The following is a 21,381-nucleotide window of genomic DNA, read 5'->3' as shown; positions in this document are numbered from 1 at the left end:
TATTACTTTTAGTATTGATTTATAATCAATTAATTCTCCTTTAGTGTATTTTAATGTTGTCTTCTTTTTCAGGTATATAGGGTTCCTATTCTTTGTATATATTGTATTCATCAACACTAAATAAAATGATTCTGGTTAACACATTTATATGGCATAATTTATATAACAATTTGTTGATATGCAATTTATTAACTAACCATGTATATATTAGTTTTGTTCTAAAAATATGGGGGCTTTAATAATTTTGTGGCCTCAAACTCTTGCTTGAGTCAAGAAAGCACTAGGGCCGGCAGTGTTGATAAGGTACGGCTTGTTTTGAGTTTTTTTTTTTTTTCGATCCGATCTTGTTAAGTATCTCGCGAGTGGCCTGGCTCGTTTTACACCTCTAATGAAGGGTAAACATCATGGACATGCTTTAGTTTTTTTTTTTTGGTCAATGTATATTTGTCTTTTCTTAAAGCTGGAAAGCTATAACAATCTACAATTTCTTCTCTTTCTTTGGCCTAATTTTTGTTGATGGTATAAAATGTCCTTAAATCCCACAAAAGCCAAATTGGGAGATTCTCCCTTGATTCGATAAATACCAAGTGTTTAAAAACATCAAAAACGTGCCAAAAGGAGTTTAAATTCATGCATGGCTTGGAACATCCAATAAACCATCAAGTCATTAACTCATAGTTTATAATATGTTAAACCTTTTTTTTTCCTTTTTCGGCTATAAATCCATCATAGTTTGTTGCTAATTGTTTCATTAAGTTTTGAATGTGATTTGCCAAAGTTACATATCGGTTTCAAAAGACCAAAAAAAACACATGTATGGACTTTGGATGTAAGTCATCAAGTCCGCAAGTTGACTCTTACACAAAAAGTCAAATGATCAAATTTTCTACATTTTGATTTCATAGCAACCACCCCTTTAACGTATAAACACAAAAAAAAAAAAAAAAAAAAAAAAAACATATATATATATATATACAACAAATCAGACCCACAAAAACAGAGTCCCTCGGTGAGAAACCGCCATATTTTCAGCAAGTGAAAATTCAAGAAAGCGAGGCCAACAACCAAAGAACCGTGTGAGATGATACAAGAAGCAGAAACCAAGCAAAGAAAGCCAAAGCTATGGACATCTGGAACAAACTACACGAAAGTTTAGGATCTAATTTGCAAATATCCGAGTCACTCACAAACAGAACCATCACCCCAGCTGACGAGGATGCGCCCGCAAGTGATAAAATAGCAGCCACCTGAAAGCAAAACCACAAGATTATCTAAGTTTCATCAAAGGGTAGTTTGGGCATTTGTAAATTAAGAAACTCGTACCCAGTCGCCAATGACAACAAGGCTTAATAAGATCGGAGTTTGAAGATCTTTATTTACTCTTAACGCATGAATATCAAGACACGCGAGTCCAAAACTCCATAAAACTTGTAGCCCCATTGCTGAAATTAGAAAGCTAGTATCAAACATACAAACAAATTAGAATGTGACAAATGATAACGGTATCGACTCAATATTTAGTTTCAATCAATATACAATGTAATACCAGTTTGCAACTTTGCATACATATACAATTACCTAAGGATGATTGGAGTCTACATAGATTAAACATCAAGGATGCAAAACAGGGGACAAGATCATGAGAAAATACATTCTACCCGAGAAAACCAAAAAACTCCATACTACATATATGCAGTATACAGTGGTGTAAAAAGGTCGAGCCGTTAGTGAGCTACTCAATATCTGCTTGTAAAAAACCTCTAATCGAGCCAAGCTAAATCAAGCTCGAGCCCAAGTTCAAGAGTTTATTAAGGCTCATTTAATAAACGAGCTCAAGCCCAAGCTTCAAATATCGAGCTCAAATCGACTCGACATTTTATTAAGGGTCATTTAATAAACGATTTTGAGCCCGAGCTTCATATATCGAGATTGAGCTGGCTGTTGAGTCCAAATGAGTTTTTTTAACATAGTTATATAATAACTATTATTATATCTTAAGTCTAAACATATTATCAAAGTTAATAATAATATATATTATACTATACATAAAAATTATAATTATGAATATATATGTAAATAATTATAAAAATATATAAATAAAAATAATAAAATAGTTAATAAACAATAAGCATGCCGAGCCCGAGCTTGACTGACAACTCATGAGCCGAGCTCGAGTTTGAGGAATACAAATCTCAACGAGCCAAGATCAAACTAGAGCTCGCTTAAACTAAAACAAGCTGAGCTCGGCTTGGCCCGTTTACACCCCTAGCAGTAAATCATGCTACACATGTGACATCAATACTACATATAGGCAACAGTATGGAGTTTTTTAGTTTTCTGACGAAGAAGAGTTTCTCATGATCCCTAACACAACTAAACAAGGCATTTTGATTGGGATATTGTCTCTCTATAAATGAATGTGAAACATGAAGTCATGAACAAATATAGAAACTTAACCTACAAAAACAACATTATATGATTGCTCTGTTTCAGAAACTTACTAACATTTAGGCATTCATGTTAAACCTTAAACTTGCAGCAAACTCCAATCAAAATCACCAAACAACACATGCACTCAAATTAAGAAGATAGATACCAGAAGGAAGTGGCGGCGGCGAAACCGGTGGAAGAAGCCATGGCGGCGATAGAAGCAGCGGCGAATAAGCACTGTAGAATCCTCAGGCTAAGGGTAGTGGTCTCGTGATGGGGGGCGCGGAGGCCCGGCGTGGCCAACTGGCTCGCGAACACCGCTACCACCTTGGCGCGGATGGGGGTGCAGTTGGCCGGCGCGGGGCAGTCCGCGTGGGGAATATAGCTGTTGGGGTGTTTTTTAAAAAAAAGTTTTTTTTTTGTTTAACCTATATAAACTACAATCCACACACTCCATTTTAATTAAAACTCACCCCATTCTCTTTTATTCTCTTAAAAAATCATACTTTCCCTCTACCAAAACTATATTTCTCTCCATTTTTATAAATGGCATCGTCTTCATCGTCTTCGTCTTCCAATTCTTCCGAAGAAGACGAACTCATTTGTCAAGCAGTTCAAACGACGATAAACTTTTTGATCGATCAAAGACGCCCTCGAGCCCCATTATTCCGGCAACCACGTCTTCTGATCGAAAGACTGCTAATGAAACTTTGATACGTCACTATTTTAGCCCCGATCCTGCATATGGTGAGGAAAGTTTTAAAACTCGTTTTCGAATGACTAGACGATTATTCATGCGTCTAGCAAATGACTTGCCGGAGCACTTTGAGTATTTTCAACAAAGAGATGATGCTAGAGGTCATCCCGGGTTCACGCTTACTCAAAAAATTACTGCCGCTCTTCGGCAACTAGCGTATGGTGTTGGCTCGGACATGTTGGACGAGTATCTACAAATGGCTAAAAAGACCGGACGCGATTCGCTTAACCACTTTTGTAAAGGTATATAGTTTTATTTAAAATTTTATTATTTACATTTATTTATATAATTTTAAATAATTATATAGGGTCATATCGCTATACAAGCGGAGATACTTACGTAAACCAACAATGTATGATATCCAATGCATATACGAGGTGCACGGTGAAAGGTATGGTTTCCCCGGGATGCTCGATAGCCTCGATTGTATGCATGTTGGTTGGGCTATGTGTCCTACTGCTTGGCGAGGTTAATTCCACCAAGGTGATCACCCCGGCCCTACTATTGTTTTTGAGGCGGTGGCGTCACAGGATCTTTGGTTTTGGCATGCGTTCTTTGGGGTTGCCGGGTCAAATAATGACCTCAATATTATCGATCAATCACCGATATTCGATGACCTTATCGACGGGGTTGAACCCCCTCAGGATTTTTTTGTAAATGGAGAACACTTCAAGTACGGGTACTACCTCGTTGATGATATTTACAGTGAATGGGGGACACTAGTTCAAGCTTATGCGTCTCCACTTTCTGACAAACGAAAGTACTTCACAAAGAGACAAGAATTGGCCAGAAAAGATATTGAAAGGGCGTTTGGAGTCTTAAAGAAAAAATGGGCAATATTGGCGAATCCAATAAAATTTTGGACAAGGGAGAAGATAACGGAAGTCGTCTACACGTGTGTAATCCTACATAACATGATACTAGAAGACGAGGGTCACGCTATTTGTCAAAACTACCAAGGTGATATTCCAATACAAGAATTGACGATCACCAATGAACAACGACTCGACAACTTATATATCATCAAGAGCCGTGAGATACACGACAACCTTCGGCATGAGTTGGTTGAGCATTTGTGGGATAGAAGACCTGATAATCTTGTATTAGACTAGTAATATTTTAAATTATTATCAATGTAATGTTTTATATTATTATTAATGTAATGTTTTAAATTATTTAAAAAAATAAAAAAAATTCAATCAAGCCCCGGATCACCTGGACCACTACACCCTTTGGGGCTTGACCCTGGGGCTTGATCATGTGCTACGTCACCGCCTACGTGTCGTAAATATATTGGATCACTTGGGCTTGGATCAAGCCCCACTACCCTTAGCCTAACACGGTGGTGCGAGCGATTGGCCGCGAGTCAGCTAGCAGCTGGTGAAGGGGAAATTAGAAGTGGAGAAAGAAAAGTTGGGTCTTGATCTTTGCAATTTTTTTAGTTTAATAATTAAAAATATTCAGAAAAAAAAAATAAAGAAGAAGAAGAAGAAGATAGTTAAGGTAAGAATGGCTTTCTTTTGATGCCTTTGGTTTTATAAACAAATGGGCCTTTTTTTGGTAATTTGTACCCCAATTTTTAATATGGATTTTCTAGCCTAAAATATTATAATATTTCGTATTAATTTGTTCGTTTTAATTCATAATAAAAAAATATATTAGTTGAGGCCCCTGTTTACTTGTACTTTTTTATGCTTTTAAGATGTTTAATATTTTTTTTAATTATAAAAAATATTTTTTTAGTTTACATTATTTTGTTATATTAAAAAAATAATAAAAATTAGAAAATTCGCTAAAGCCACCCTTTGCCTGAACCACAACAGGCTCAGACGGTTTTAGCGGTGGCCTCAGCGAGTGTCTAGTCAAAATCCAGTCAGCACTGCATGGCACAGTATTATTGATGGAATTCGAAGCCCGGCTTCAGCGATAACACACAGTCTAAAAGGTAGCAGAAAATTAATATATATTGTTAGGGGACGGGACACCCACGTCAAGCTTTGAATCCATGTGGTAATACCACCACTATCACCTATGTGGGTATGCATGGCTTCAAACCCATGTCGTAAGCCTTTACCACTTAATTCAACCTATGTTTATTTTGTGTTAATTTAATTTAAATTAAGAAAATAACAAAAAGTTTTAGGGTACTTGTAAGTAAGTGCTGCTGATGATTTTGTGATTTGTGAGTACATGAGGGTAGAAATGAGGTGACAATACAGGATCGGCCGATATATAGGTTGTACCCATGATGCCCCTTCCCCTCTTATTAGATTATGTATATATGTGAGTGTTTGGCGTCTCATTTTTTATTTTTTTCTTATAATTTAACTAATATTTATCATTTTCTAAATTTCTCTCTTAACTTATTAAAACATCTTATTTAGGGGAGCAGAAACCGAATTAACAAAAAAAAAAACGAACCGAGGTATTAACCGACGGTTAACTTTTTGTTTTTTTGAAGCAAAACGAATTTTCGATTTCGGTTCGGGTTTCCATTTTTACAAAACCGAATCAAACCGATCAGTGACGAGTCTAGAACAAAATATCAAGGGTAACGTTAATTATTTTTTACCGTATTTATGCAATATAAACCAAGGTTGCAAAACTCGCTAGGCAGACCTGAAGTGGCCGATTGAGAAATTAAGTGTCTGGCCCGGCCCGAGGGAGGGGAGGGGCGGGGAGGGAGACGGTTCAAGGCCTTGAAATGTTTTTTAAAAAAACTATATTTTAATATTTATGTATATAATTTCAGTTTAGAAAAATAAAACTATAAAATAGTAAATAGTTGAGCGGGAAGCATGTACGTTTCTTTCTATCATGTGCAAGTTCAAGTCACTTCCCATGCGTTTTTGTGTCGCTTCCCATGCGTTTTTTTATAACAAGTTTTAAAAAAAGGGCCATCTATATACATAAAAGGTCCTAATTTGAATCCTAAAAACCTAATCCCATTTTTAACAAAATAGCTTAATGGGTGACTACAAATACAAAGAAAATCAAACAAAGTTGAAATTTGAAACCCTCCATCTATATGTATCTTATGAAGTTGTTAGAAATCCAAACTTTATAGAATAAAGCTATAAAAAATTTAAAATGGCCACACAATAACGAATTTAGCTCTTCTAATACATGAGTGAAAATCTATTTTCGTACAAATGAAGTTATAAATTCATATCTTTCATTTCTTTATTGTTGATTACGTATTTAGTTATATGCGATTCTCTATTCTGTTGAGTTTATATTTTAGCGGACCATTTTTTTAACTCGCCCCGAGCCCTGAAATATTTATGGATTCTCGAGGACGGCCATGTTGGGTGTACTTGGGAAGTACTCGGAAATGGTAAATATAAAACCAATTAATTTTTGGAGATTATATATATGTGAAATGTCATAAGTTTACTAATATTTATTATAAAATAAGTGAATATCAATATAAATAAGAGAAATGCATTTTTAAATACAAAATTATTCTAAAAATTGCTTATCATTAATTAAAAAGACGATATTTTTTCTTTAATATTACAGAAATACGAATTATGTTTTATTTTTGAAGTCAAAATCCTCCCAAGTTGACCGTCTAGATGTGATTCTGGTAGAGGTTGACCAACTTTAATCGATTCTTAGTAAGTAGGTGAAGTTAAAGAAACTCGTCTCGACACCATACCTTGTAGCGAGTACTCGAGGAGTACTCGGCTTTGTAGACCTAATTTTACAACATTAATATAAACTAAACAAAAATAGAAACACAATCTTACTACATTATTAAAGCAATACTTGGTTTTTACATGACATTCAACTAGCATGTTCACATAGGTTTCTAACTCATCAATTTTTCATTTATATAATCTCTACATGTTAATTTGAACATTAATTTTAAATATTAACTCTTAAGTTGAAGAAGGTTTCAAAATAAATGATTATAATCATCATTTATTGAGTAATAAAGACAATTAATTGTTTTCATTGTTATTTTTTTTTATTTTGAGACTTTGTTATTTTTTTATTTTTATTTTTTTGGATTTTTGGAAACTATTCATGAATGTTTGGACTGGATGTATGGATGTTTGGATTGAGATAATGGTTTAAGTCACAAGATTTAGATTATATTGTTGCTTTATTAAACGTGTGGTTTAATAAATATTATAATTATATCTCATTGTTATATTCATATTTTAGCATTCTTTATATTGTATAGTTAAATGTTTTATAATTTCAATAGTTTTTATAACACACAACTTATGTTACAACATCCACATGTTTACACTTAATAGTTTACAACATATGACTTCAGTAGATGATGAAGTTTCAATTAATGTCTTTTTTGTTTCACGGTTTAAGTTAGAAATATGTAGCATAGCTTAGAATTATGTTTTAAATTGTTATTTTTCTCTATTTGTCTTTATATTCTGGATTCTTTTAATTAAAACAAAAATGTGATACCTTATAATAATAATAATAATAATAATAATAATAATAATAATAATGTTTGACGTTACAATTTATTAAAATGTATATAACACACACACGCACACACACGCACACATGAAGTTTCATATATTTTCCGTCCGTGTGTAACACAGGATCTAACCTAGTAATAAATATATTTAAACACATGGGCTGTAGATTTCTCCTCTTTGGTTTTCGAAAGCTTGAAATCGAGCCATTACATCCTCTTCTTTTACTTTATCAAGTGTTTTTCTTTCAACCGCACAAATTAAAGTATTGTTTAAATACTCGTCACCCATTCGATTGCGCAAATCCATCTTGATAAGCTTCATTTTAGAAAAGCCTCTCTTCCACCTTGATTACCAACACTTTCATTAAACAAGTAACAACATAAGCAATATGTTTTTTCTCGTTTAATGCTATACTCAAACCAATCATATTTATTAAACTATTTTACATTAAAATGTCTTCAGCCACTAGAATAGTTTGTCCATTTAAAGTCATGACCTCGTTGTTGAAAAGCCTTTTTAACAAGATACGCTCTTCTTATGCCATCTATTTGATTAGGATGGTAACTAGCAATATGTGGTAAATTAGAAGGATCCGAAGGAAGATCATTCAAATCGATTATTGAAGGTCTTGAAGCCGAAGGATATTTGGACCAATATTATTATTTTATTGCATATCATTAGTTGAACTTGGACCGATATCTTCATTTTCATGCATATCATCAACAATATTTGAACTTGGAGTATGAATATTTGAACTTGGTGTTTGACCGATATCATCATTTTCTTTTCTTTGTCGTTTAAAAAGATTGCTAATACGACTTTATTTACTCATCTTCCAAGTTCCCTAAACAATATTTAAGCCATAAACCCAAAATCAATTCCAATTTACACATAAACCCTAAATCCCTAATCAATTCCAATTTAAACATAAACCCTAAATCGCTAATAAATTCCAATTTCCAATTTATATTATCCAAATATCGAATAAACCATAATCAATCATTCAATTATCAATAAACAATTTTAAATTAACAATGAATTTATATAAACAATTATAATCTTAGTTATAAGTAAGAATATCTAATTGAGCTTGAGAAGAGTCGAACTATGGTGGTGAGTGCTTGAGTGGTAACCGGAGTTCTGACTGTAAGAGGAGGGCGGATTGGTGGTGACTGGTGGAGTGCCGGAGTGGTGGCGTCTGGAGTGGTTCAAGTTGGTGGTACGATGGTGGACTGGTGAAGTGAATGTCGCTGCTGTTGATTGTTTTAATAATTAAAGAGATTTTTTAAAGGTTATTGGATTTTGTTTGGCCTTTAGTTGGGTTGAACTTTTAAATTGATTGGTGTAAAATACATAGGGGTAACGTTATTATTTTTAAGGGGTGGCGAAACTAAAAAACGACCGAAAATTTTTTTTTACACTGTCGAAGAAAAGTTGAGGGGTAGCGGAGGAAACCCCTGCTAATACTCTATGTCCATCCCTGGAACTGATTGATGATGATGAAGATGATGAAAACTGAGACTAAACTTTGAATATGAACAAGATGATGAATGGAAATTTGGATTGAACTTTTAGTATTTTTTTCTTGTTAATAACTTTGTTGAATTTTAAACTCTACACTCTAGCAACTTTGTATTAATGTGGTTCCACATAACACGCGCCTGTTTTTGGTTTTTGTATTTAATATATTTGTGGTACTCTAATACGCTCTTAGAGCAAGTGTAGTGGGCGATATTGGGGCAAAATCGCCCCAATATAGCCCTCCACACCCCCCCCCCCCCGGGACGATTTTGGGGCGATTTTTCAAAGAAGTGTGTTTTGAAAGAAGTGTGTTTTGAAAATGATTGTTTTAATTGTGGGGAGATTGGGCACATGATGTTTGCATGCCCGAAGTTAGGTCATGGATCAACTAGTGGTAGTGGAAGTGGGATCGTGGAACCGAAAAAGGAAAATGCAAAGGCATTTCAATTGAACACTAAGAAAGCAGCTAATGTTCCCGATGTTGTAACTGGTGTGTTCCCAAATATTTTTTGTACAAGTTACGTAACAAACTAAATCTCAAGGACGAAAATGACAATTTACTCTTGTGAATTTGATATAAAGCCCAACTCGTGAAACTACACCAGAACCAAGCCATTAACGATGGTTCGGTTCAAATTTCAACGCATTGGTTTTGACATTTGATAATAAAAAAACATTACTAACAACCTGAAATCCCTTAAAACGGAATTATGAACACCCCTTGTGAGAAATTGAGAATTACATTTGAGGATCAGACTTAGAACGTGTGTTTCTTTAAGGCTTATGCTACATTGCAAAGTTTGAAGCAATGGTTGGGTTTGAGCCCACAAATAACTAAGTGGTATTGGGCTCATATTAAAACACACCCCAAGGCCATCATGGACCATGGTGGTACAATCTATGATCCACACATAACAACACAAATAAGTTTAAAACTAACACCTCACCAATGATCAAGTTCAAGGATGCCGGGTTACGTATTCGAGTCCAATTAGCTATCTTTAGTGGCCATAAATGTGCAGTCGAATTAAAAATGTCAATTTTGGTGATTTAAGTGTGTAGGGTTATCTTATGGCAAACCAAATATTGGAAAACATGCTTGATTCCATCAGGGTTGTCACTTTCCTTGTGATCGCCATCACACTAAGCTAGAGTAACTATACTATATGCTATACAACAAAATTTTCAATTTATAATTATGGTATCATGAATTGGCGCACTTTGTATGAGCATTTGTCTCTGTTGGGCATCGAGGTTAGATGACTCTGGAGTTTTTTTAGTTCTAATTTACAATATTAAAAGTTGAACGTTCATGTAGGTTTTCGAACGGCGGCCCTGGTCGAATCTTATACTTTCTTTTCTTTTTCTTTTTTTTTAAAAAGAGGAATTTTACAATTGGAAATTAAAATAATAATAAAATGTTGTCTATTGTGACAGAATTAAAACAACATGCGTGTGGTATAAAGGCATGAGACACAACTAGTTGTGTTAAGTTAGTGGTCAATAATTAATTAGTAAATGCAATTCTTCCTAAATAAACGTTTATGTCATTGAAAGCAATAAAAATTTAACTTGAAATTGAAATCATCTTAGGTAGATTATTTTCTTGGAATAGGAAGTAGATAACAGTTGCCATTAAAAAAAATAATCTGACAAAAAGAAATCGATAATCCGACCTATAAACCCGTAAAATAAGTCCATATTGTCATATTTAAATTATAGAAAACCAGTGTTATGCCCAGCGCGTTGCGCCGGATAGGTTGGTAAAACCCAGGCGATGATAAACCCAAACGTTGTCGGTCCCGGGCGTTGAGCCGGTAAGTCGACACAAATTTCGTCGGTTTCAATTAAGTGTGCTATGATACCAGAACTAAAAACCAAAAATAAAATAAAAACATATAAAATTTGAGGTGAATTAATTGAGTGGCGCCAGTTGGAAACACTCGGGCGTTGGGAAGATCCGAGCATTGCTGATTCCGGAAGTTGAGACGGCGAGTCTACGCAAATTCGGCCGATTGCCATCGCATTGGTTGCGGTACCGAAATTAAAACAAAATGCGGTGAGTCTACGCGAATTTATTCGGTTTCCGTTATATTTGTCACGGTACTGGAACTAAAATAAGAAAAAATAAACAAAATTCAACGACTAATACGATGCCGCAAAGTGGCCTAATTAATATTTAGCGGCACCAAAGTTTGTAATTGTATTATATAACAATGTGAAGGGGTAAAAAAGAAATGTAATGTCTTTTTTTCCTTTATAAAAGTTTGTTTTTTCTCTTTCATAATAGAAATCAGAAAACAGTTTTTTCTTTTAGTTTTCAAAGGTTCCATTTAGTGGAAAAAAGCATTCTAGAACACCATTGGAAAGTGTGGAGGTGTGAATATATATATAGTTGAATTTGAGTCTGTGGGTATCTCATTCTTTGTTACACACAGGATGTTGATGTTATCAGAAAAGCACCATTGGGTCCCCTTTTTGACAAAAAATTCTCCCTCATACAATGATACAAGGTTCTTGTAAGTGGAAAACAGTACTATTAGCTTTACTTAACGAAGTTATAAGCTAATTAAATACGAAAGTTATCCATGTTGATAGTAATAGATCGCTATCATCATCACCATCACGTTAAACTTTTAACATAGAATTAGTATGTATGACAGTATGAGTTACTCTACAGAGTTTGAACTTGTAACACGTTTAGCTAAGTAACGTTAGATGACTAGATTGTGTATTTTCAGTGAATGGGGTTGAGGCGACTATCTTTATCCTTACTATTTACAAGATTTTTGTTTTTTTATGTGTTTGATAAATAAGATTTGTTTACTAGTAACTGATTTATCGTTAATCTTGTCATTCAAAAATATATTAATTTTTTTAAAGAATACTCATGTATGGCTATGACTTTGTTTGTTGGATGCTTAAGTGGTATAAGCCCTAAGAAGCGACTTCAAGCCCCTTTTAGACCGCATATGTGTTTGTAAATCTTCTTATTATCAATAATAAGTTATGTCTTAACGAAAAAACTTGTTCAAAAGACTTCATACAATAATTTACAACCATGATATATAGATATGAGTGGTCATAAATGACAAATTAGTTGTATTAAGTTAGTTCCTTGAAGCTCAATTATTTAACATAATAATTTATATCAAGATGTGTAAAATGTCTCTCTTTTTTATAATTGAGAGTTTGAGTTTCGTCATTGATAGTGACATAATTAAGAAGTTGAATTAGAAGGTTACTTGTACCTACAAAAGCAAATAAATAAAAATAATATAAAGAAATTGGGAAAAAAATATTATAATCCCATCGTTCATTTTGCTACCTCGTACATTAATTCCTTTGTTATATCATTCCATCCAACCAAAGATGTAACTTTTAGTGGTGAAGAGGTAGGTCCCAGCAGAGCCCAGTTGGACCCGCAAGACTCACCTTGAAGAGGGACGTCTGCGCAGAAACCAACTGGATCCGCAGGACCAACCATGCTCAGAGACGTGACGTCCTTACGCGCAGTACGCAAGCTGTTCCCGCAGGAAATGCCTCCCAATGGTGAAGGACTCTGCCTGTTCCCGCAGTTGCGGATACAAGAACTTCATTTCTTTTCAGTTTTTTCAAACTTCTGGAAAGATGGTTAAAGAAATTCCGGTAACCACAACCCCAGCTACTGGGGGGAATACCGGCTACACAGTCTTTACAAACACTACCCCGGTTACCCAAGCCGGGGCAAGTGAAGTAAATTTTACGAACACTACCCCAGTTACCCAAGCTGGGGCAAGTGCAGTAAATAATCGCTCACTGGGATTCACCGATACCCAGTTTGAGAAACGAACAAGACTCCCCCGCCAAACACTCGATGAAGTTAAGGCATGGGCGGAGGCACGTCAGAAGGAATTCCAAGCTGAGTTGGACGAACGCTTGCGTTCCGTCCAACAGGCTGACGAATTCGAAGAATACTTGGACGATGACTCGGAGGAATCCGACACCGACGCGAACCCTCGCCATAGGGCAAAAGGGAAGCGTAAGGAAACGGACTCCCAACCGAGAAAGCATTTTGGAGAAGCCTTCAAACCAAAAAACACAGGTGGAAGTCCACGTGACTTCTCCAAAACATTCAGACCAAACGTTGCAAATGCGGGAATGTCCAAATTTGCAAGGGACATTGCGGAAGCAATTGCCCCAAAAAGTGCCAAACAAATGTCCAGCATAGGCACATATGATGGTATATCTGACCCAGATGATCATTTGAACAGATTCATAGCGCGGGCAACCGTCAGTAGTTGGACGGAACCTACGTGGTGTTACATGTTCCAAATGACGCTTGTTGGGGCTGCTAGAGCGTGGTTCGATCGTCTACCGGTCAACCACATCTACGACTGGGCAGACTTCCAACAGAAGTTTAGCCAACACTTCAGCCAGCAAAGAAAGTATACCGAGGAGCAATGGACAATCCTCAAATGCATTCGAGAGAAAGATGAATCTTTGCTAGACTTCATCACTCGCTTCAATTCGAAGAAGCTAAGTCTGGGTAACATTAGCGAAGATCTTGTTCGCGCTGCCTTTATCCAGGGCGCGAACGACCCAGAGCTCATCCGCACCTTAACGGGTAAAGATGGCATGCCATCCACATGGGATGCCATCATGACAGCAGCAAAACGCTTTGCGGAAACGGAGAAGCAACTGGGTAGAGATCTCCCACAGAGCACAAACCTCTACACCCAGAAAACAAGAGAAGGCAACGTCCTTACCGCCCGATTAAACAAAAAGCGGAAGCTAGGCATTTGGCAGTCAAGGGTAAACTTTGACACCTCATCCGGCTTGCAACATCGGTTAGGCGGAAGGGGTAACGTACAGTCGAACCAGAACTCCAGATGGACGCCGCTCACCAAAAGCGTCACCGAGATATTCGCCACTGAGGAGCTCCCATGGCCAAAGCCTCCAATAATCCGACATCGTCCCAATGCTGATCGGAGCAAATACTGTGACTTTCACAGGACAAAAGGCCACAACACTGAAGAATGCACAGACGTAAAGGACATGGTCGAAGCATTTGTCAGAGATGGGACGCTCGCGCACCTCGTGGCGCAATGAACGCTGAGCAGGCTGATGCGTGTAGAACCCCAGCTGGGGAAAACACGGATAAAATTACAGCTTCAATGTGGAGACTACATGCTGCGTAAAGAACGAGATCCCGAACCAGGTATCGGCTCGATGGCACTCCCATCCCAACAACATGGAAGGGAGCTCAATTACACAGTTTGCATGTAGATCAATTCCAAATTTGTAAAGAAAAGGCCCAGAGCCACTTCTAATGGAAATGATTCTCCTTAGAACATCGACGCTGATGATTTTACATTTATACTTTAACTATCAACACTGATGCCGGTTTTCACCGCATACATAAGTGTGAAAGTCGTTGCATGGGGAAGGCGGCAAAACCCGCATAAACCCAAAAAACGGCAAACCTTCACGCAGGTCAGTTGAAGGGGAAAAGTTCAGTCATCCTACTAAATGAAAGTGCCGGTCTATCCGCATGAATCATGATAAGAGGAAACTGAACACTAACCTATTAACAACCGCGCGTCGAACGGTTAATTTATTCAACACGGATATGCCGGTTTTCACCGCATAAATACGTGGAAAGTCGTTGCGTGGGGAAGGCGGCAAAACCCGCATAAACCCAAAAAACGGCAAACCTTCACGCAGGTTAGTTGAAGGTGAAAAGTTCAGTCATCCCACTAAATGAAAGTGCCGGTCTATCCGCATGAATCATGATAAGAGGAAACTGAACACTAACCTATTAACAACCGCGCGTCGAACGGTTAATTTATTCAACACGGATATGCCGGTTTTCACCGCATAAATACGTGGAAAGTCGTTGCGTGGGGAAGGCGGCAAAACCCGCATAAACCCAAAAAACGGCAAACCTTCACGCAGGTCAGTTGAAGGGGAAAAGTTCAGTCATCCCACTAAATGAAAGTGCCGGTCTATCCGCATGAATCATGAGAGGAAACTGAACACTAACTTATTAACAACCGCGCGTCGAACGGTTATTCAAAAAAGGATGAGGAAAACCTACACGCAGGTCAGATATAGGTAAAGTTTAGCCATCCTACTAAGTGCAAGTGACGGTCCTACCCGCACAATCACGAAAGAGGAAGCAAAACTTCAACCTATTATCTACCACGTTCAAAGGTTAACTTATCCTAAATACTTGGAAATTTCAAAAAGATGAGGAAAACCTACACGCAGGTCAGATATAGGTAAAGTTTAGACATCCTACTAAGTGCAAGTGACGGTCCTACCCGCACAATCACGAAAAAGGAAGCAAAACTTCAACCTATTATCTACCACGTTCAAGGGTTAACTTATCCTAAATACTTGGAAATTTCAAAAAGATGAGGAAAACCTACACGCAGGTCAGATATAGGTAAAGTTTAGCCATCCTACTAAGTGCAAGTGACGGTCCTACTCGCACAATCACGAAAGAGGAAGTAAAACTTCAACCTATTATCTACCACGTTCAAAGGTTAACTTATCCTAAATACTTGGAAATTTCTAAAAGATGAGGAAAACCTCCACGCAGGTCAGACGTAGGTAAAGTTTAGCCATCCTACTAAGTGCAAGTGACGGTCCTACCCGCACAATCACGAAAGAGGAAGCAAAACTTCAACCTATTATCTACCACGTTCAAAGGTTAACTTATCCTAAACACTTAGAAATTTCAAAAAGATGAGGAAAACCTACACGCAGGTCAGACGTAGGTAAAGTTTAGCCATCCTACTAAGTGCAAGTGACGGTCCTACCCGCACAATCACGAAAGAGGAAGCAAAACTTCAACCTATTATCTACCACGTTCAAAGGTTAACTTATTCTACACTTGGAAAATTGCTAATTTAAACTAAAGTATGCAAGTCATATAACGTTTATAAAGCAAGGAATCCAGAGAAAGTAGCGGTCTTACCCGCACAAAGATTTATATTTCACAATGATTCATTACAAGAATGGCCGGGTAACTACCCGCCTACAAGAAAATAAATCTATACAAGCTAAATCTATCCTAGCAGTGGGAAGGGATCTTCAGGATCGAGCTTTAGGGCCACTTCCACTTGGACCAGCACCATCAGTAGATCGTGGCAGTTCAAGGAAAGCTTTAAGGATAGCTAGCCCATCATCAGCAGCAGCAACTTGGTTCACCTTCTCCACCACCGGATGCGGGAAGGCGGCATACTGATTCACTGCTTGGTCGTAAACAGCTTCAGTATCAACATTATACAAAGGGAAGTTGGAAGGCGGGATGCCTTTCTCAACGAACCCTAGACCAAGCAGGAAGCCGGCCTTTTCCCCATCCTCATAAGAAGCGTTGAGGGCTGCGCTCATAGCATCATCATAAGAGGTCTCTGAGAAGACTCGATGCACAACCTACAAAAAAGAAAATACAAGTATCAGAACCTTTTCTATTTACAAAGAAAAGCGTAAAGACATGAAAAGCATACCTGAGACAACGCTTCTCGAAGAAGCCATTCCTTGGCAACCAGAGCTTCTTGGAGGGTAGCTTGAGCTTCGTTACGGGCGCGTTCGGTTTCACTCCTGTTGAGGTTGGCAAGCTACACTTCTTTAGCCGCAGCCTCTTCGACGCCCTTTAGCTTCCGCTCAGTATGGTCAAGCACCCCCCTCTGGTCCAAGATCTCCTGGAGCTTTTTGGCGTCTTCCATCGCCAAGGCATCATGAGCCTGCTGGAGAGCCTCTAATTTGGCTTTAAGCTCTTCATTCTCCACGCGTAGAGGCTCAGCAACAGCTTCAGCCTTGGTGGCCCTCTCGGTTGCGTTCCTTGCAGTTTCTTTAGCCAGCCGAAGCTGTTCATTAACAGCTTGGGCAGCCTTGGAACGGGCCTCGAGCCGGGCCTGAACTTCAACCTCGAGGGCCTTGAAGGCCTTCTCCTTTTCCGCAGCAGCTGCGGTAAGTCTTTGGTTCTCCTCCCGGCCAGCCCGCGCCTGAGCTACTTCTTTAATGCGAGCTGCTTTTAACTTGTCGTTTTCACGACAAAGCAGCTCGACGTGCGGCTGCATCCGGGCCAGGAGAACCCGAAGCTCATTGGTTAGCCTACCCTCTTGGTAGCTAGCCATGGCTTCCCCCAACGCACCACTGGGAGCAGCGTGACGAGCCCACTCCACGCACTCCACAGGGGTGCGAAGGGTTGTTCCTCGGCGAATGTTCCATCGTGGAACATACACTTCATTGGAATCCGACACTGCAAAAAACATAAAGCAGTTAGGAAAATATGATAAAAAAATATATAAAATGGGCCAAAAGAACCCTACGCACCTGTAGGGTCAATAACAGGCCGATAGCCGCCAAACCCATCACCTGAACCCAAGGGAAATCCGTCCAAGAGGTCAGGCAGATGGGAAGGAGGCAGAGGTTGGCGATAAGCCCCATGCATACCTGAAGGTTCGGCCGTCGTTGCCGATGACGGAGGCATGGTAGAAGCCGCCGCGGTTGCCGCCGCGGAATCCGCAGCAAAAGTAACCGCCGGCTCGGTGAAAGATGCGGTAAAAATAGCACTCACAGCCGGCGGTGACGTCATCACAGCTGGAACAGTCGGCTCAAAGGAGTGAGCAACTGAACCAGCGGAAGCAGGCGCAGGCGCCTGGGTCGTCGCCTCAGGTAGGCTGACCAAGCCTACCGTCATGGGCGGAGGGATACTCTGCGCTCCACCCTGGAATGCGTCAACATCCACGCCTGCACAAAGAAGATAAGCATTAATGATGGAAAACTATGAAGTTAAAGATAAAGGAAGTTTGTACTTACGGGTTTTCTTGAGCCTGAAAGTGCGGACGGGCGGGGATGAACCCGATGGAGCCGGCCTCTTCACGCCGGTCACCGATGTCATCCTTGGCTCTCCGGAGGTGACAATCGTCGCAGCCTCCGGAGCAGCGGTCTTATCACCACCGGGATTCCCCGCCACCTCTTCGCTCTCGGTCTCCGAATCAGACCGAGGCGCCGGATCGGCAGTGGAGGCCACCTTCTCCTTCCCCTTCCCGCCGGCAGCCTTCTTCTTCCGCACCAACGGAGGACCATCTGCGGATTCCTCATCAGAACATACGATTAGAGGAATTCCAGCAGAGGTTTCAACATTGAGGGGTCGAGGGTCGAATAGCGCCTTACCTGGCCGCCTGGCGCTAAGGATCTCGTGGCCTAGCGGGTAGACCTCCACGAACCGATCCGCCGTTTGTTCTAGGATGGGCAACTCGTTCTCGTCTAGAGCGCGAGTACCCATCCGAGCGGGACCGTCAGCCTCCCGCGGGTACATAAGCGACTGCAAGTCGTTCCCCTCTGAAATAAACAGGAAAGAAGTTAGAAGAAATTCTAAATTAACAAAAGGAAACAGAGCATACCGTAAGGAACAGAGTTCGAACCGTATTCAAGGACGATTGGGATCTTTTGCGCATCCGCAGCCTTCCACACCCGGCTCATCCCCAGCATCACCATCCCGGACTCCGCAAACCGGTAAACCGGAGATTGGACTCGGGATATCTTCGCAAACCATTCCGCCTCCTGGTAGTTGGAGGCGTGAAGGCTGGGAAGTGCTTGCCCATTCTTGAATTTCATGGCAAGGGGGATGGCACGAGCGGAGATGTAGAAGAACTCCCGCTTCCACGAGCGAAGACTGCGCTCGGTTGCGTAAATCTTCAAACCCTTTATCCGGGTTATCAACGTATACCACCCCTGGATGCACCTCCAAGTATAGAAGTTCATCAGGCGGTCGACATAGGGCTCAATGCCCAGAATCCGGCACACCCACTCGAAGTGGCGAACCTTGGCAATCGCCATCGGATGCACCTCGGTCAGGTGCACATCGTGCCTCTCAAGGACACGGTAAACAAACTTTGTCAATGGGAACCTAAGATTCCCATAAACAAAGAATGCAGCATATACCCCGATCTTGCCTCTGGGGGCATCGTACACCGTCTGATGGGGTTCAGGAAACTCAGGCTCGAGAGACTCGAGCATGAACTTCCTGACGACGTACTGATACAGATCGACAGGCAGAGCACACTGGCACTCGCCAGCAGTACTCTTGTCATCGGCTGTAGATTCGAGATCACGTGAAGACATCTTAAAGAAAGAAGAAAACGATTTCAAGAGAATGCTCGACTGAAAGATGAGTATTCGCCGGAAATCGTTCTGAAGAAGAGGAGTGAAAGTGTGGATTACAAAGAACCCTCTCCCCCTTTATATACTAATCGCAATTAATGCGATGAATTTAATGCGGAAGAGAGAGAAATCGAAGGTGCAATGAAACTATGACACGTGGCAAAAAGCAAGCTGGCAACAGCTGTTGAAAGGACGCATACCATTAATTTCGCGGCCACGCGCCCGAAAAATCGCGCCCACGCGCCTGAAAAAGCGTCTGGAATGACCATGTACTGTCATGTCACCATAACTTCCTGCACGTCCTGACACAGTCAGAAGAAACCGTCGCACGACGTTTCAGAGGTTTGGACTGTTCTTATCCTTTCACCAACTCTTCGAATTTCAAAATTCAAAGATTCAAAAGTAAGCGGGAAAATACCCCTTAACTTGGCAACCAAGTAACCGTAAGACGGATGCGGGTACAGTGTTAAGGCAAAACCCTTCACATACCTAGCACCCGCAGGGAATTGAAGCCAAGAGTAACTTGGCAACCAAGTAACCGTAAGACGGATGCGGGTACAGTGTTAAGGCAAAACCCTTCACATACCTGGCACCCGCAGGGAATTGAAGCCAAGAGTAACTTGGCAACCAAGTAACCGTAAGACGGATGCGGGTACAGTGTTAAGGCAAAACCCTTCACATACCTGGCACCCGCAGGGAATTGAAGCCAAGAATAACTTGGCAACCAAGTAACCGTAAGACGGATGCGGGTACAGTGTTAAGGCAAAACCCTTCACATACCTAGCACCCGCAGGGAATGGACGCTAGGAATACCTTGGAAGTAAAGTAACCGTAAGACGAGCGCGGGTACAGTGTTAAGGCAAAACCCTTCACATACCTAGCGCTCCGCAGGGAATTGAAACCAAGAAGGATCTTCTGGGCAATGCTTGCGAAAACGGAAATAACATCCCCGCATAGCGGGAACGTCGAGAACTACGTTGTTTGAAGCTCCAGGATGGAATTGGTGGTTTTAACATAATTGATCACTATGTTCAAAACTACCAAAACCTCATGGAGAATCCACACAAGTGGGACTCAATGCTCCTGACTTGCGAGGAGGTTACAGACCTACCCGCATCATACCCAAAGATCAAGCAGGAAAGTCGGGAATTTATGCAAGTGACAAGGACTTCCGCGGGAAGAATCCCCATGGAAAACCTTAAAAAACCCTTTTCAAAACCCTTTGCTTAAGTCCAAAAGTTCACCTCACTTTATTAAACACTCATGAGAAGAACATTGGACTGGGGGGACTTGAAGAGGTAGGTCCCAGCAGAGCCCAGTTGGACCCGCAAGACTCACCTTGAAGAGGGACGTCTGCGCAGAAACCAACTGGATCCGCAGGACCAACCATGCTCAGAGACGTGACGTCCTTACGCGCAGTACGCAAGCTGTTCCCGCAGGAAATGCCTCCCAATGGTGAAGGACTCTGCCTGTTCCCGCAGTTGCGGATACAAGCCATCAGGGAAGGCCACCCGCGCAGCAAGGCTACACGCACAAGGCACTTAGCTCTCAATCACTCAGTGTCACCTGAAGGAATGAGCAAAGCCGGGAACAATCCCGCACAAGGGCGGGAGGGGGAATACTCCCGCCCAAATAAGCCAGTCCGTACGATACGGGAAGATCTTCTGTACTGTACCTGACGAGGTATGGGCAAAAGATCTGACTAAAGATACGACAGCTTATTGACAACAGTATGGCGAGCAGCATGCTCCTGTACTGAATGTCACTATTAGCCGCTGTCTACTCACCAACTCCTGTCATACCACGTGCATAGCCGGCAGTTGATGGAAAATGAATAGTACACAGCAGGCCTGGTCACTATCAGCCGTTGCCTACCCACCAACTACCAGCAGGGCACGTGCGTAGGCCACTGTTGGTGGAACAGGAATACTATTGCAGCCGGCCACACCTCATTGGAAACCTACCTTCGGCTATAAATACCTCAAATGGTATGATCATCTCATCTTAACATATCTTATCATATTATACCTGATATCTGCTCTAGCAATCTCTTAATATACA

The 21,381-nt window shown here is 40.3% G+C and overlaps 2 protein-coding genes across 2 annotated transcripts in view; both read right to left on the bottom strand.

The window, feature by feature from the left end:
- The window catches only part of LOC143611937 (bifunctional dTDP-4-dehydrorhamnose 3,5-epimerase/dTDP-4-dehydrorhamnose reductase), a 102,593-nt gene that overhangs the window by 17,372 nt on the left and 63,840 nt on the right, over positions 1–21,381 (bottom strand). The gene's annotated exons all lie outside the window — the stretch shown is intronic.
- Positions 1,014–2,683, bottom strand: LOC143611942 (CASP-like protein 5B1). The gene is made up of 3 exons (XM_077086039.1): positions 2,597–2,683; positions 1,324–1,456; positions 1,014–1,247 (listed from the first exon to the last, which is right to left on the bottom strand). Exons 1-3 carry the CDS (start codon positions 2,635–2,637, stop codon positions 1,044–1,046), a joined length of 378 nt encoding a protein of 125 aa, XP_076942154.1. The 5' UTR covers positions 2,638–2,683; the 3' UTR covers positions 1,014–1,043.

This window comes from Bidens hawaiensis, unplaced genomic scaffold (genome assembly GCF_021521415.1).
Source record: "Bidens hawaiensis isolate Kalapana, Puna unplaced genomic scaffold, B.hawaiensis_p1.1 tig00032751_1, whole genome shotgun sequence".
NCBI lineage: Eukaryota > Viridiplantae > Streptophyta > Magnoliopsida > Asterales > Asteraceae > Bidens > Bidens hawaiensis.
The sequence above is the reverse complement of the archived record's forward strand: the minus strand, read 5'-3'. Positions and strand labels throughout refer to the sequence as shown.